Source organism: Denticeps clupeoides, chromosome 16 (assembly GCF_900700375.1).
Source record: "Denticeps clupeoides chromosome 16, fDenClu1.1, whole genome shotgun sequence".
In the NCBI taxonomy this organism is placed as follows: Eukaryota; Metazoa; Chordata; class Actinopteri; order Clupeiformes; family Denticipitidae; genus Denticeps; species Denticeps clupeoides.
Window position 1 is genome coordinate 16,794,158 of NC_041722.1, and position 14,105 is coordinate 16,808,262.

The 14,105-nt window shown below is 50.2% G+C and overlaps 1 protein-coding gene across 1 annotated transcript in view; it reads left to right on the forward strand.

Annotated features, from left to right (window-relative positions):
• zfhx3b (zinc finger homeobox 3b) overlaps nt 1–14,105 on the forward strand; it is a 119,506-nt gene that overhangs the window by 58,685 nt on the left and 46,716 nt on the right. Inside the window, 1 exon segment of the mRNA XM_028955857.1 lies at nt 2,326–2,557. Coding sequence (XP_028811690.1) covers nt 2,326–2,557 — 232 coding nt within the window.

Genomic DNA, 14,105 nt, shown 5'->3' on the forward strand with positions numbered 1-14,105 from the left:
GCACTCCGCCGCAGAGCAGCGAGGGTCCGGGTCTGTCTGCAGCGGCCGGGTTTGGGGTGATATATGGCCGCTGGTGGAGCTGCGCCATCTCAGGTTTACTCCTGTGTAAATCCTGGCCTTTTTATGGTGGGCTGTAAATAATGGCTTTAAAAAAATCCTCTCCACATTCTAACCGGCTGGGAACGGCTTTTGAAGTTTAGGTCAGGTGTTTGGGTTCCTCATGTGAACTTGCTATCGTCGGTGTTCAGACGTTGTGGAGAGAGCTGCCCTGACCGGACAGTGTTGTAGTAAGTTCACATGCAGTAGTGAAGTAGCCTAGTGGCTAACACACTAGAAGACCCAGGTTCAAATCCCACTTACTACCACTGTGTCCCTGAGCAAGACACTTAACCCTGGGTGTCTCCAGGGAGACTGTCCCTGTCACTACTGATTGTAAATCGCTCTGGATAAGGGCGTCTGGTAAACGCTGTAAATGTAAGTGTGTTGTGTCGGTGTTTGCAGCTGGGAAAAGTGATGGAGTTGGTTTGGTGAGTAAATCTAAATCTGTCACGTCGGGCTCGTTTGCACTGTGCGGCGCGAGAAAAGCGGCGAGAAACGGGCTACGGTGAAGGTCTGCAGCTTCCCGCAGGCCCCAAAACGTATCGCGGCACCCACTTGCTGATACCACGTGACTTCAAATGAAGAAAGAAGCGACCCCAGAATCACATCACACCCTTCCTGGAAGCTCTAACGAACAGTTTAGGTGCAGAAGTGAGAAATGCGATATGCACCAAATGCAACACGTTGGCCTAGAAAAATAAATAAATAAATGAAACAACATTCCCATATTAGCCAAAAATTAAATATTAGGTGGGGGAGGGAGCGTTTCAGGGGAAGCTGAAATTATATCTCTCTTCCTGGTGTTTAAACCTGACGTGGCCTTAATTGGGTTAAAAATCGAACGTTTTTGCATCCTGGGACCCGGTGGAAAGGCACTGCGGCACTGCGAGGCACGGCTGCTTCGCTCTGCGTAAAGAGGCCTAGTCGGTAACACACTCGCCTAGGAACCAGAAGACCCAGGTTCAAACCCCACTTACTACCATCATGTCCCTGAGCAAGACACTTAACCCTGAGTGTCTCCAGGGGGGGACTGTCCCTGTAACTACTGACTGTAAGCCGCTCTGGATAAGGGCGTCTGGTAAATGCCGCAAACGTAAATGTAAACTAGTCGGTTTGGGGGTGGGTTTGGCCTTCGCTGAGGATACAGATGCCATTGCGGTTGTGAATAAAACAGACCACTAGGACAGAGAAATGCAGTAATTATTAATACACTTCATCATCGTCAACTGCCCTTCAGTTGAATCACAAACGAATGCACGTACGATGCGTTTTCGCACGCGTGCATCATGTTTTTACCCGGGAATGACCGGCTATAATGGCCGACGGAGCTCTTCTTTCATCGACCCGCCTCACGTTAGATCTTGTGAGGGAGACGGCGGCCCCGACGGATTAGACGAGAGGAGACGGGGACGAGGAAATACATTGACTGCTGACTGACGTTCTATTGGATGGCCTCAGAGCGGCGACGGGCCGCTTGGTGCGGCTAACGCGCGGCGATGCTAACGGCCGGGCTTTGATTTGCGGCCTTGCGTCGCTGGCCGGTCGCGTGCGGTTTGAATGTGGTTCGGCACCGCGGGGTGTAAGATGTGGCTTCGAGTTGCGGCTTTTCGTCCGTAAACCCCCCCGAGAGGGTCTGCCTTGCTGAGGAATGTTCTGGATCGTTTCAGAATGCTTTTTTTTTTTTTTTTAACCCTCCTCCCTTCTCATCACACACACACACATCCCCCGCTCGCTCTCCCTCCCTCTCACCGCGGTTCTCTGGGAAAGGGAAGCATTCGACTCGTCCGTGATCAATATTTACCGCCCCATGCGTGAAACAGGCAGATGTTTGGAGTTTCCTTTTCAGAGACAAGAGGCTTCTTTTGAGTGAAAGGGGATCAATGTTCCCTTCCGTCACTGCCCGTGTGTGTGCGTGTGGCTCCTCAGAGACGTGCTTGTGTTCCTCCAGCGTGCGGGTGGTGTGTGTCCTTTGCTCCGCCCACTCTATATGTCTCCGGGGACAATCTCATACTGCCCTGTGTTTATTGTGCCGTTGACTCAGAAGGATTCGGACACAACACACACACACACACACACACACACTCTCACTCAGGACGTCCAAGCAGACACATGAGGCCCGTGTGTGTTAGGCAACACACCCCTGATTGGTAATTGATTTGTTCATTTGCAACACCGCGTGGGTGAAAGCCTAAAGCCGACCTGTCCGTCTCTCCCGGTGTCCCGCAGCACCTGCAGCAGCACGAGAACGCCGTGGAGGGCGACGCCTGCTACTACCACTGCGTCCTGTGCAACTACTCCACCAAGGCCAAGCTGAACCTCATCCAGCACGTGCGCTCCATGAAGCACCAGCGCAGCGAGAGCCTGCGCAAGCTGCAGCGCCTTCAGAAGGGCCTTCCCGAGGAGGAGGAGGAGCTCAGCACCATCTTCACCATCAGGAAGTGTCCCTCGGCCGAAACAGGTAGGAGGAGGGCCCCGCTTTCTACTCGCCCGTCCGCTTCTTTACGGGCCAATCGGCGGCCTGCGTTCAAACGGCCAGCATCATGGCGGCGGAAATTATCTCGACGTTTCTGCATCAGGAGAGCGAGGCAGGAACCCCGCGTTTATTCGCGCGTCCGTGCCTTATCTGTTCCCGGCTGGATAAACAGTCCGGAGACGTTGACACAACTGGGTGGGGGAGAGAACGAGAGAGAGAGAGAGAGAGACCCGTTCTGAAATGTCAGCGACAGCAACGTATATGTCACAGGTGAAAATAAGAAATGGCTGCGACCCACTTCTTAAACGCGCCAAAGTGCAAACGCACGCTTTCAACGAGGCCACAGACCACCAAAAGGTAATAGGTGTTTAGCGAGGGCCGGGGGGGGGGGGGCGCGGCCGCGTTCCTTCGGACACTTGACCGTTGTCATTTTGGCAAATTCAGCACTACTCTTTATTCAACCAACAGCGAGGCTTTTGTCTCCCGCTTATGATATTACACCCCGTTAGCCGATGAATGGCGAGTGTTTTTCTGTAGACAATCCCGATTAATCACGGACGGCGTGACCTCGTGGCACGTCTCGGCGAGGGAGTGGCACCGCCACAACAACAAACAAATAGCAGCGGGGTCACCGCACCCCCCCCGAGGACCCGCGGGCGCAGGCCGAGTCGAGCGCGGCAGCGGTCACTTCTCGCGCTGAATTTTGGGTTTTCTAATCGCCGTGACTCCTGCCCGCCAGCGTGACGTTAAAAAGAGCAGAAGAGAGAGAGAGAGAGAGAGAGAGAGAGAGGGTGGAGACGAGGAGGAGGAGGAGGAGGGGAGACGAGGAAGCTTTTGTTCCAAGGAGGCAGGGATAATGAAGGCAGCGGCCGGGAAATTGCGCAAAAGGCAGTCACAGATCTGAGGCAAATCATTAGAGAACATATTTAGCCGAGCAATTAAGGACAATTAAGCTTTCTGCTTGTTGCACTCCAAATATGTTAATGACTATAGTACAGTGGACAAGCGAACATGCACAGGCAAGAGGAAGGCCCACTTAGGTTAAAAGGCTGGGGGTTTGGGGATTTTCTGTGTGTGTGTGTGTGTGTGTGTGTGTGTGTGTGTTACTTGGAGTGTATGTGTGTGTGTGTGTGTGGTGGGGGGGGGGGGGGTGTATGCTAGAGTTCACAAACAAGTCTGATTTTGTCCCTATTTTTTCTCCCCGGCCGATGTTATTTTTAATTTATTTATATATTTCCCCTGCTAACCTTTGATGTGTGTTAATGGACTCCCTTGTTTGTGAGGCTGGCTGGAGGTTAGGTAATGGGCCCCTGCAGTGGGCGTGTGTCTGTGGGCAGAGAACACACACACACACACGCACATAGGCATTCTCCTTTTGCATCTGCCCGCTACATTACAAGACCGCGGGAGCAAACCGCTCGCGACTGTTGAGGGGAAAAGTGAAGTTTTTTTTTTGGAAAATGGCGGGGGTAATTGGCGAGGATTGGGCTTCAGACACCGAGGGGGGGGTCGCCTTCAGGTGATCTTTGGCCTCTGATATATTTAATTGCCCCCTCGCATTATCGCTTCTCTGGAGAGCGATCGCGATTAAGCAGGAGATCGAAGCTGGCGCGGTTTGTGAGATCTTGATGAAGGACCGGGCCGAGCGTACTGTAAGTCGAGCCCCGCAGCTCAAGTGGGCCAGACGAGACGCTCCAGTTCTCCAGCGCCCCGTCGCCTTTTGTTTTCTGCTGAGACGCTGACAGTGGCTCTGCCCTTTCTGCCACCTGCATCACACTTACGTTCTATTGCTCCAGTAAAGAAAAAGTCCTCCCTGACTGTTGCTCAATCAACTCTTTTTAGGCGAAAAGTTGCTAATGTCACTCTTGCAACAGCAATCTTTTAGTACAATGTCATTAATTTATAACTCACACTAAAACTTGATAGTTATTAAATCGATCATAAGTACAAAATATTAAAGGCAAGCGCCAATTGGCTTTAAAAGAATTGGATAAGAACAATGTTTTAGTCTTAGTTTAATTATAAAACCTTTATTATTTTACTATGTTGTAAACTGACCATAGTAGTAGTAGTAAAAAGTAAAATAATTGACTTTAAAATGTGGTGAAGTAAAATGTCTCCCCAAATTTAAGTACATTAGTAAAGATTAGCCTGGATGATTAACATTCAGTTGGTTACCACCACTGCTTATGATTTTTTTTTTTTTTAAATGACAAACTGTTCTCTTAATATTTAATGATGTGCTGTTTACCAAACTGCACACTGGAGCGTAAAGCCTTATTGATCGGGCCACAAACCCCGATTCCCACTTCATCCACGTGCTGGGGACTGGGCACAGAAAGAGAGACCCTGAAAAGGGTGCACTTTATGTGCAAAGTGTCTCTTTTCGCGTTGGTCTTACAGTATTTTTCTAAATATAAATAAATTATTATATATATACGTAAAGCTCTGTTAAATGAAATGAAGTGTGTAATAAAGAATGGCAGATTTTCTTTTTCGTTTTTCTTTTTTTTTCACCCAAACCACACACCACCAGCATCTTGATCGAATTAAGCCGATAATGAACATACCTTTTCATCAGCGAGCACAAGCAAACTCGCCCCTCCACCCACCCCCCCTCTTCCAAACTACTATTTCACTTCTTAATGCCCTCTTGTTCCACCCTGCGTGACCCCCCTCCTCCCCGAACCTCCCAGTCCAGCGGCGCCCTCCTGGTGTAATGTTTAATTTCCTCCCTGCTTGGTCTTCTGAGGCGCTCGGCTCTTTCTTGTGGTCGAGGCACGGTTGCTAAAGTGGTGGAAGGTTCCCCGGCCTGTTAAAACAAAACTGGCCCTGGATTTCTGGGTCAGCTGGACCGGCAATTCCCCTGGCTGCTGTGTGTGTGTGTGTGTGTGTGTGTGTGTGTGTGTGATGGCGTTTGCCCCAACTCACACACACACACACACACACATATCACTGAACATTTCTCCCCGTAGCCGCTCCAATCCCAACGCACTGCACAGACAGAGCACGGGAGAGGGAGAGAGAGAGAGAATCCCTTCATCACTGTACCCGTACCATTTCTCCTTTAGCCCACCCTGCATCAATGTGGTGTTTTCAGTTTTGTTTTCAAAAGACCCCCTTCATTGTACAGCCGGCGGGTAATGTGCTGCGAATGTGTGTGTGTGTGTGTGTGTGTGTGTGTGTGTGTGGAGGGGCGAGGCAGATGAAGGGAGAAGAGCCGAGGCGCCCTCTCGACCCGCACTTCTTCCCCCAAGTTCTTTACGAAACAATTAGCACCGACAGAGTCCGAACCCCGGCAGCACGCATTAACACACATTACCCGCCGTATTCAGCGCTTTAAAAGCGCCACATTCAATCTGCACACCCCTCGGGGAGGGCTGGCCCGGGCCTCCTTCTGAATGGGGTTTTGTATCTGTCAGATTGCATTTGCTGGTCATTTGTAAAAGTGCGAATGAGGATCTATAATTCGGATTCTGAAGTGGCGTGTGACAGCAGACGTGATAATGACAACCGAGAAAAAAAAAAAAAAAAAAAATCATTACACCGTTGTTGCCCTGTTTTGAGCGGAAACTGATTAGGCAAATGGAAGAGTTGTATTCTCATTATGAATATTTTTTTGCTGATGTTCTGATGGGGAATGCTGCGTTATTCAGCCAAAGTGGGCCAGTTTTGCGCCGTAGCAGGCCCATAATCCTTCTTGCAGTTATTCTATTATACATTCATGGACACGGCTAATTGGAATTTTGTGTCGCTGTTGTAGCTCCTTTTGGTTGGAAAGGCCGAAGTTATTCAATTTTTTTGCCGTGGCTGTTGTGGTGTTGTGCGTAAATGGTGGATAGGACGGTGAGTGAGGTGATGGAGTCTGCGTGTTTTGAAAGGCTTGTGGTTGGTGAACAGTATCGCTGAGAGGTTGTGTGTTGAGTGTACGCACTCGCACAGATTTTAGTGTCGCGAGCTGTTCGCACCACTTGTCACACACAGGGACTTGTCTGTCTGCGGGTTTGGCATGTCAAAGTGACATTAAATGACACTTCTTAACTCAATCTGGTTCACTAGGGCATACTTTTGGGTGACACATTGGGGTTTCTCATCTGCGAGGAGTTGAGAGACTGAAGTTGGATTTTAAACGCTGTGGAATTGAGCTCATACTTCTGTGCTTCTTAAGCGAAAAAATGAAAAGTGAAATCTTGATGATGACTGGTGGACGGCTTTTAGCGGGCATTTAGGTCCTTTAGGAGGGGTGGTGACGTCTGGTGAGTGAGTGCTGAGCGGGGGAGAGAAGTGTGTGTGTGTGTGTGTGTGTGTGTGGATTAGTCTCCGCTGTAAATCTTCTGTAAAGTCACAGATGGCCGTCCCCTTGATCGCTGGCCTGTGAAGGCTTGGCTCCCATCCCGGGAGGAAATCTGTGTCTGAGACTGTGGATGGAAGCCGCCACTGCGGACTCGGGGCATTGTGCGCCTTTCCGTGCCAAGGAGCCTGCTGGGAACAGGACCGTGAGCCTGTGAGTGTCTGTAACCCAGATAGGCCCAGGGGACGCGAGGGGGTCTGGATTCTGCCGATTGGACAGATGCCTGAACAGCGCTTTTAGAATGAGGGAGGGAGAAATTATGCTAAAGGATGCACGGAATTACCTCACATGCTAATAGCGAAGATCCAATTTGAAACCCCAGCCGCTTGTTTTGCTAAAAGGGGTGCACTTCCAGGGTCACACACTTAATAACCAGCCCCGTCTGGACAGTAAAGTCATCCTTCTTTCCTTACCCAGAGTGCATCACTCTACTTTTTACAGGCCTGTGCAAAAAAAAAAAAAAAAGCCCTTTCTAGAATGAACCTAATTCGTTGATTGAGCTAATATCAAATGTTTGCTTTGGTCCAATCAGTTGGGCCAAACTTGTTCTGATAGAATTGCCTGTGATGTCTTGTTCCGGCCTTCTGCTAGAGATCAGGGTTAAAAGCGGGTGGAGGTGCCCGCAGGAGAGGGGCAGACACGAGTCGTCCCGGGAACGTCCTGCCTTTTTACACGCTATTTAAATCCCAAAGTAAACCCGCGCCCCCGAAACAGGATATTAGAGCCCCTCACTCCTCCCCACCATCCAGGCCGAGATGGGCCAGGGGAACGTTTGCATGAGGCCAGGCATTATATTAATAATGTCTGTTATTGTGGACATGCTATTGAAGATGAGGGCGTCAGGGCCCCATCAGAGCCAGGGGCTTTGGGTCGTCTCCCGTTGGACAGCCATCCTCTAATCCCCCCGCTGAAGGGCAGAACACGGAGAGGAAATTGTTTGTCTTCTACAGAACGTGGCAGGAATTTTATAAATACGTTACCTTTCATTTTGAGGAATATGAAATAATAAGAATAATATTAACAACAAAATGAAGCCGATCCTTTTATTAAAAAGCCGAAACGGGGGCTTTATAGATTTTCCACTGTGCATGTTACGCAGGATTCGGTGTGGCCGTCTCGCCAGGACGTATACAAGAAAGCCCTTTTCTTCGGTTTTATGGACGTCTGCAGGATGAATTCTAACCCTGGCTCGTCCTGTTGAAACAAATTGCTGAAAACACTGCAGCTCTATTCATGCTCTGTGTGTGTGTGTGTTTGTGTGTGTGTGTGTGTGTGTGTGTGCTTCTTGTGAGGACCACATTTACACAGCTACAAAAAGTAGCCCGGAATCTGATGTTCCCCAAATCCAATTGAACATGGTATTGTAATGTGGGCCACTCCCATATTCCTGTAACCCCAGGTCCCGAGGATATAAAAACCGACGTGTGTCTATTGGGAAAAGGGTCTCTTTGTTTCGTAGACAGTTCTGCGCTTTTTATGAGCGTGTGGTGAAGTGCCGAGCACCCTAAATACCCGACAGGTGAGAGGACCGGGTCGCAGGTCAGACGGGGGGGGCTCCCGAGTGCGTGCGCGAGTTTCTTGAGTGTAACGGGGGTATCTGCTGTCATCGTGCCGCCCCAGCTCGTCCCCTGGTGAGTGGCACCGCAGACAGCGGATGAGAGGGGCCGCTTGCGCATTATAATATTGGTTTCCTTCCACCAGCCCCCTCAAACCACCTCTCCAGCGCCTCCCCGGCCGAGCCAGCGTCTTTTTGAAAGCCGATCCAACAGATAGACAGTCCATCAGGAGACAGTCAGCTCATTTGTACTTACCAAACGTGCTAATGAGTTCTATTTCGGGGCATGTAGGGCCAAGTTGGTGGTGAATCTGAGAGCATGAGTGGCTCTGCGGTTACTGGGGGACGGCCGTAAACCTCCGGCCCCCCCCGTGTCAATCAGGGCAAAAGTGAGCACAGAGGAGAGGAGCTGTCAGTATGCCGTCCCGAGGAAAAGCCGAGAGGCAGGAAGGTCAGACTATCTGGGCTAATGGTTTAGATACCGCCAGGTATGTGTAGATGTCTGTAAACGTCCTACAAGGTGAATGTGCACGTGCAGACGTCTGTAAATGTTCCACCTTCCCACCTCTGCTCCCACATCTTCAGACCTGGACTAGCTGCATCGGTTCCTCCTGCTCGGCCGGCTTGGACGGTCACCAAGTGAAGCATTATGATCTCATGGTCAGTGTGATCTGATGTATTGCTATCGATTGTCCTGTTTGTGAACGTCAGGTATTCTGGGAACGGGAGCCGATAAATTCTTAAGCGCCATTAGATTGCTTCGCCTGATGTTGTTGCCTTTCATGTTCTGCCAGAGAGCTAGCTGGTGCGCTAACGTTTTGAGGCAAGGTAAAGGCGAGAGAGACGGGAGCCGTCGTTCTTAATAAGCATGCTTGTCCCCACCCATCCGTCGCTCCCAAACAGAGGGTGAGTGCAGATGAAAAGCCACGATCTCCGCTCCGCTCATTCTCCCGCTGTTCCTCCAAAAAGCCTTACGTTGCATAGACCTCGACAGAGATATTTGCCTGACGTCCGGCCCGCTGAGGCTCGTTTGGAAAGCCCGAGCAGTGTGCACACACACACTCACACACACTCGTGCAGACTATGCACATGTCCACAAGCTGTCCCCTTCTGCCTACATCAATTAGAAGCAGTCAGGCAGACGGCATGGCAGAGACAAGCAGCAATAATTCAGCAGTCACCCTTGCTAACCTTTACCTGTGGCTCCGGCTCGGGAGCCATTGATTGGCCGCTCGCTTGATTATTCATTCTCCCGTGATCAATGTGACATCGCCTCGCGCTCCGTCCAGTTATTGGGTTCCCCCGAGCAAAAAAAAAAAAAAAAAAACCCAAAACAACGTGAGTCCGATGTGATTAACAGGAGTTCTAACGCTGTTCTCGGGGCGCCAGGAGTGGCCCGCGCCCCTCCAGCCGAGGCACAGATTGATCCCGCCACTCGTGCCTGGTGGGAGCCTTGCTCGCGCCTCCGAGCAAACGAAAGCGAAAGCGATCGCATGTGTTACCCACCAGGCCAACCGCTGCCCCCAGTGGACCCAGTGCATTGTGGGTACTGCATGTGAACAGTTTCTTCGTGTAAAGAGAAAGATCTCAAGCTGAAGGGAAGAGGCGTGTGAAATTTCTTGTCACCCTCTGCGTGAAGCCGGACCCTGAAGTCTGTTTAACCAGATGTGAGGCCCTTTTCTGCCCAGTGGCAACCCAACACAAGCTGGTATTTGTTTTTGACAAACTGGGACATTCCTACAGCTTGACTGGCGCAGATTTATGTGGTCTGTCCTGCTCGGGTGGAAGGGCCAAGGTCTTACAGTGTCTCTTTTGTCTGGTCCGGGGCCGCGTCTCTGACACCGCTATTTTAATAGCTGCTACGAGACTGATTGTCCTTGTCCTGTGTGGGCCAGAGAAATGTGTCTGAGGCGGCCGGCCGGTGTTATTTAAGGTGCAGAAACCTCCCCAAAAAACGATGGACAACTGGGTATTATTTTAGCCGCGTGGTTGTCTGAGCAGGGGACCCGGTTCGCCGTCTGACTTCAACGAGGCGACTTTTCTGCTCCCTTCCGCCACCCCTCTACCGAAACTCGGAGGAACTGTTCACCAACCAACAAGAAAGAACTGATTAAATCCTGGTTAAAAAACGAGACGGCACCAATAGGTATGAGCTTCCCTGCACACCGTTAAACAGTTTATTTCCAATCCTTCCAGCGGTTTATACGCCCCCCCCCCCCCCCCCCCTTCTTTTATTATTCAGAAATTCTTGGCATGGCAGTGTGGACAGGCCTTGGCGGCTTAATAAAGCATATTTTTTTCATTTAAAAACAAATCTACGTGCACAAAGAAGGACAGAGGCACGGGGACGTTTGTGTGTGTGTGTGTGTGTGTGTGTGTGTTGCCGCCGCACCAGATAAACCCCACCCTGACCAATCTGAGGCTTTACAGCGAATAATCTAGTGTTTAGAAAGCAAGGCAAAGGTCAATTTTCACGCTTCCTGCTTGTTAAACACGCGGAAGACGTCCCGAATATCGAGTCGATACGTGTGGAACGAGGGGGACGGACACGTGATTGCAAGGTCCCCTTTTTTCTGATGCTGCTCTCGCTGCTCTCCTCCACTCGTTCATGATACCAGTGGCCACAGCGAGACGTTTTTTTAGCGTCATTTCTGTTGTTTTCTTCCTCTGAGGTGTCCTTACGTCCCCTTTCAAATGTTTTTTTTTTTTTATTCTGTAGCCCCCCCACGGACCCCCATCTGCACCAGCTTGTGTGCAGGGCCTAAAGATGGCCCCTGCTGCAAGATGTCTTATATCGGCACAAAGGGCAGTTTTGTTCTTGTTCCCCTGCTCGCTTGGTCATCTGAATATTCAAACAGTCACTAATGACGTCTCAGAAGGGTGGCCCGGCAGTCGGGGGGGAGGCGGGGAGATTAGCACGGGGTCAGTGTCATCCCTTTCCTGTGACTCGCACGGGCCTCGGACTGCTCCGAATCTCACATGCGTCCGTGTAGAATGGAATATCTGCTCGATGTTTTTAGCCCCCCGACCCGCGCTAGTCCTGCCTCGTCTGCTAGCGTGTCGCTGGTGGGCTTTTTCTCACGTGGACCTCTAGTGTGTCTGGTGAATACCTCAGGCGCATGCTAAAAGCAGCGACGGGGGCACGCATGTGGGGGCAGGAGGTGGGATACAGTCACACAGGAGGTGTTACAATGCGAGCGCAGGTCGCTGTCAATCAGGCCGACAGCACGTTAATCGGGCGGGGGGCGCTTTGTTTCCGAGGCGCATGTGTCAGTGGCGAATAATATGGCCGAAAGGAATTAGGAAAAACAGGGCCCTATTTTCATTGTCATGTTAAAACGAGGCCCAAGAAGAATCTAATTGGGAGGGGGGGAGAGAGCGATGTCCCTTTTGTTTAAGGGCCTTCCGCAGTCACTTTTGGGCCCCATTGTGCACGGACCCCCTCCACAATGGCATTAATTTGTGCCCCTGGCCCGGGCTCTTCTTTTCTCCTGGGCTCAGCGCAGTCAGCTCCTGTCCGTTCCACTCTGTCTCTGAACCTCACCTCCACGCTTCAACAGAGCCCAGGAGAGGAGGGGTGGGGAGGGTTCCCTTCTGCCCCCAGTGCACCCCATTTTCTCATATTTCACCCCGTTAAAAGAAAAGGGAAAAGAGGCATATTCTTTTGTCCACCTTCTGTTTCCCGCCTTCAGGAAACACACCTAATTAAACAAAAACTCCACTTTTGGGAGTGAATGTGCCTTGTGTCTTCAAATAAAATTTGTAATATGGTATTTTATTAAGGAAAGTATGTTTTTTTTACGTCAGCAGAATAGTTTTTAGCTTTTGTCGTGTTTCCAGGTCACTCTATATAATATAGGCCGGGACTCACAGACGTTCACCTCCTAAGTGTGAGGTTTCATTCCATCTTTAAATTGTCTCTCCAGCATCAGTTCGACAAAGTGCACTTGGGCAGTTTTTCCAGATCCTCTCCTGCTTCCTGAATGTGAATCCCGACTCATTTCTCTTTATTTGATAGAGAAAACTAATTAAAAAAAGAAAAATTATATATATACACACACATACGACTATAATTTTTTTTCTTTGAGCATTTGAATTGTAATTCGTCTGAAAGTAATGCGCTAATGCGCGGCGCGTGGCCATCGCATGTCCGAGTCGACATGACTGACAGCTCCTGGGCTGCACTCCCCCAACCCCCTGCCCCATGTGCAAACTGAACAACGGCTAACCTCGTCATATTTAGTGCACTATTAATGGCCTTGTGCCTTGTGAGGGTGTGATCATGCGTGATAAAAACGGGGGCCAAAGTTACTAAGCTAGGAGCAGTCTTACGTGCATTAAAGTGTCTTTTTTTTTATATGTTGTTGTTGGAAAGGTCATTCATAACTTGGTTGCGCCGTTGATGTACAGTGAGAGATATTGATTGATTAATGCATAAAGTGCCTGGAATCCATTTGGCTCCGAGAGAGGGGAATAGGGAGAAGACTCTCTCTTTCTCTCTCCCACTCGCTCTCTGTATTTTCACCTCTTTCCCCCCATTGTTCGAAGGGCATCATTTTTCGCCGGGCTGAGTTTAAGGGACAAAAGGGCTGCTTCTGCCAAGTAATGCATTCAAAGGAACATTGATTCTCATCAGTGTCAGTTGAATTACTCTCAAAGGTTTGACAAGGAGATGCTCTTATATGAACCTCCTGCTTTTTTTGCAGCCTGGAAGAGAATGAGTAGCCCTCCGCTGGAGAGCGGGAGGTTTACCTCCATGCCTGTAAAAGTCCCCCCCCACACGCCTTTTCTAGCATGAAATAAATTTTTTCCGCGTGTGTTTGCACCTCATTGATTTTGAATTTAGACCCCCCCCCCTCCTTTTTTCTGTGGCCATGTGAGCGTGTACTGTTGCCACAGCGATGGCGCGCCTATGTCTCCTGCAGCGGTCCGGCCACAGCCCCCGTAGTGTTAATAAAGACAGTGTCACGGGGTGTTTTTGGGGAGGGTTAAACCCATCTACCGCTGGGCCTCCATTGTCGCAGTGCAGATTGATTCCACGAGGACATGGATATGCCCCAATTCAAAGTCTGTGCCGACGCTGAGGGCACCTTTAAGGGCTTTTGAAGGCCGGGTCAAGAGGTCAGTACTTTCGGGCTCCGCGACATGGACGAAGAGACCTCCGTCACCCAGGCCCACAGCAGGGGAGCGGCTTGAAGCAAGGCCCCCAGGACCCCATCCCCTACACTGGCCATTTTAACTGCTGCGTGCAGCGCAACGCGCATAATCATTATACCAAAGGCTGCCACTGATAATGCATGCTGAAGCCAGGCGCAGACATTTTGCATTGTTAAAACATTTTGTTGTTGTTGTTAGATTACGTGCTACATTTGGATTTGCATGTATGAGTGTGGCGGGGGTGAGCTGGCCCGTGTAATTGAGCAGTATGGTTTGTATGGCATTATGCATTCTGTGTACTTTACGGCATATTGTTTACTCGGTCGCCAGCCATTGCAAATTCCTGCTTTGCGATCACGTGGACGCCGGTCAGTTCGTGCGTTTTTATAATTAGACTTATCGTAGCTTTGATAAAGGCAAAAGGCTTGGGTTCAAATGCCACCCCAACTCATGTCCTGTTGGGTCCAGTT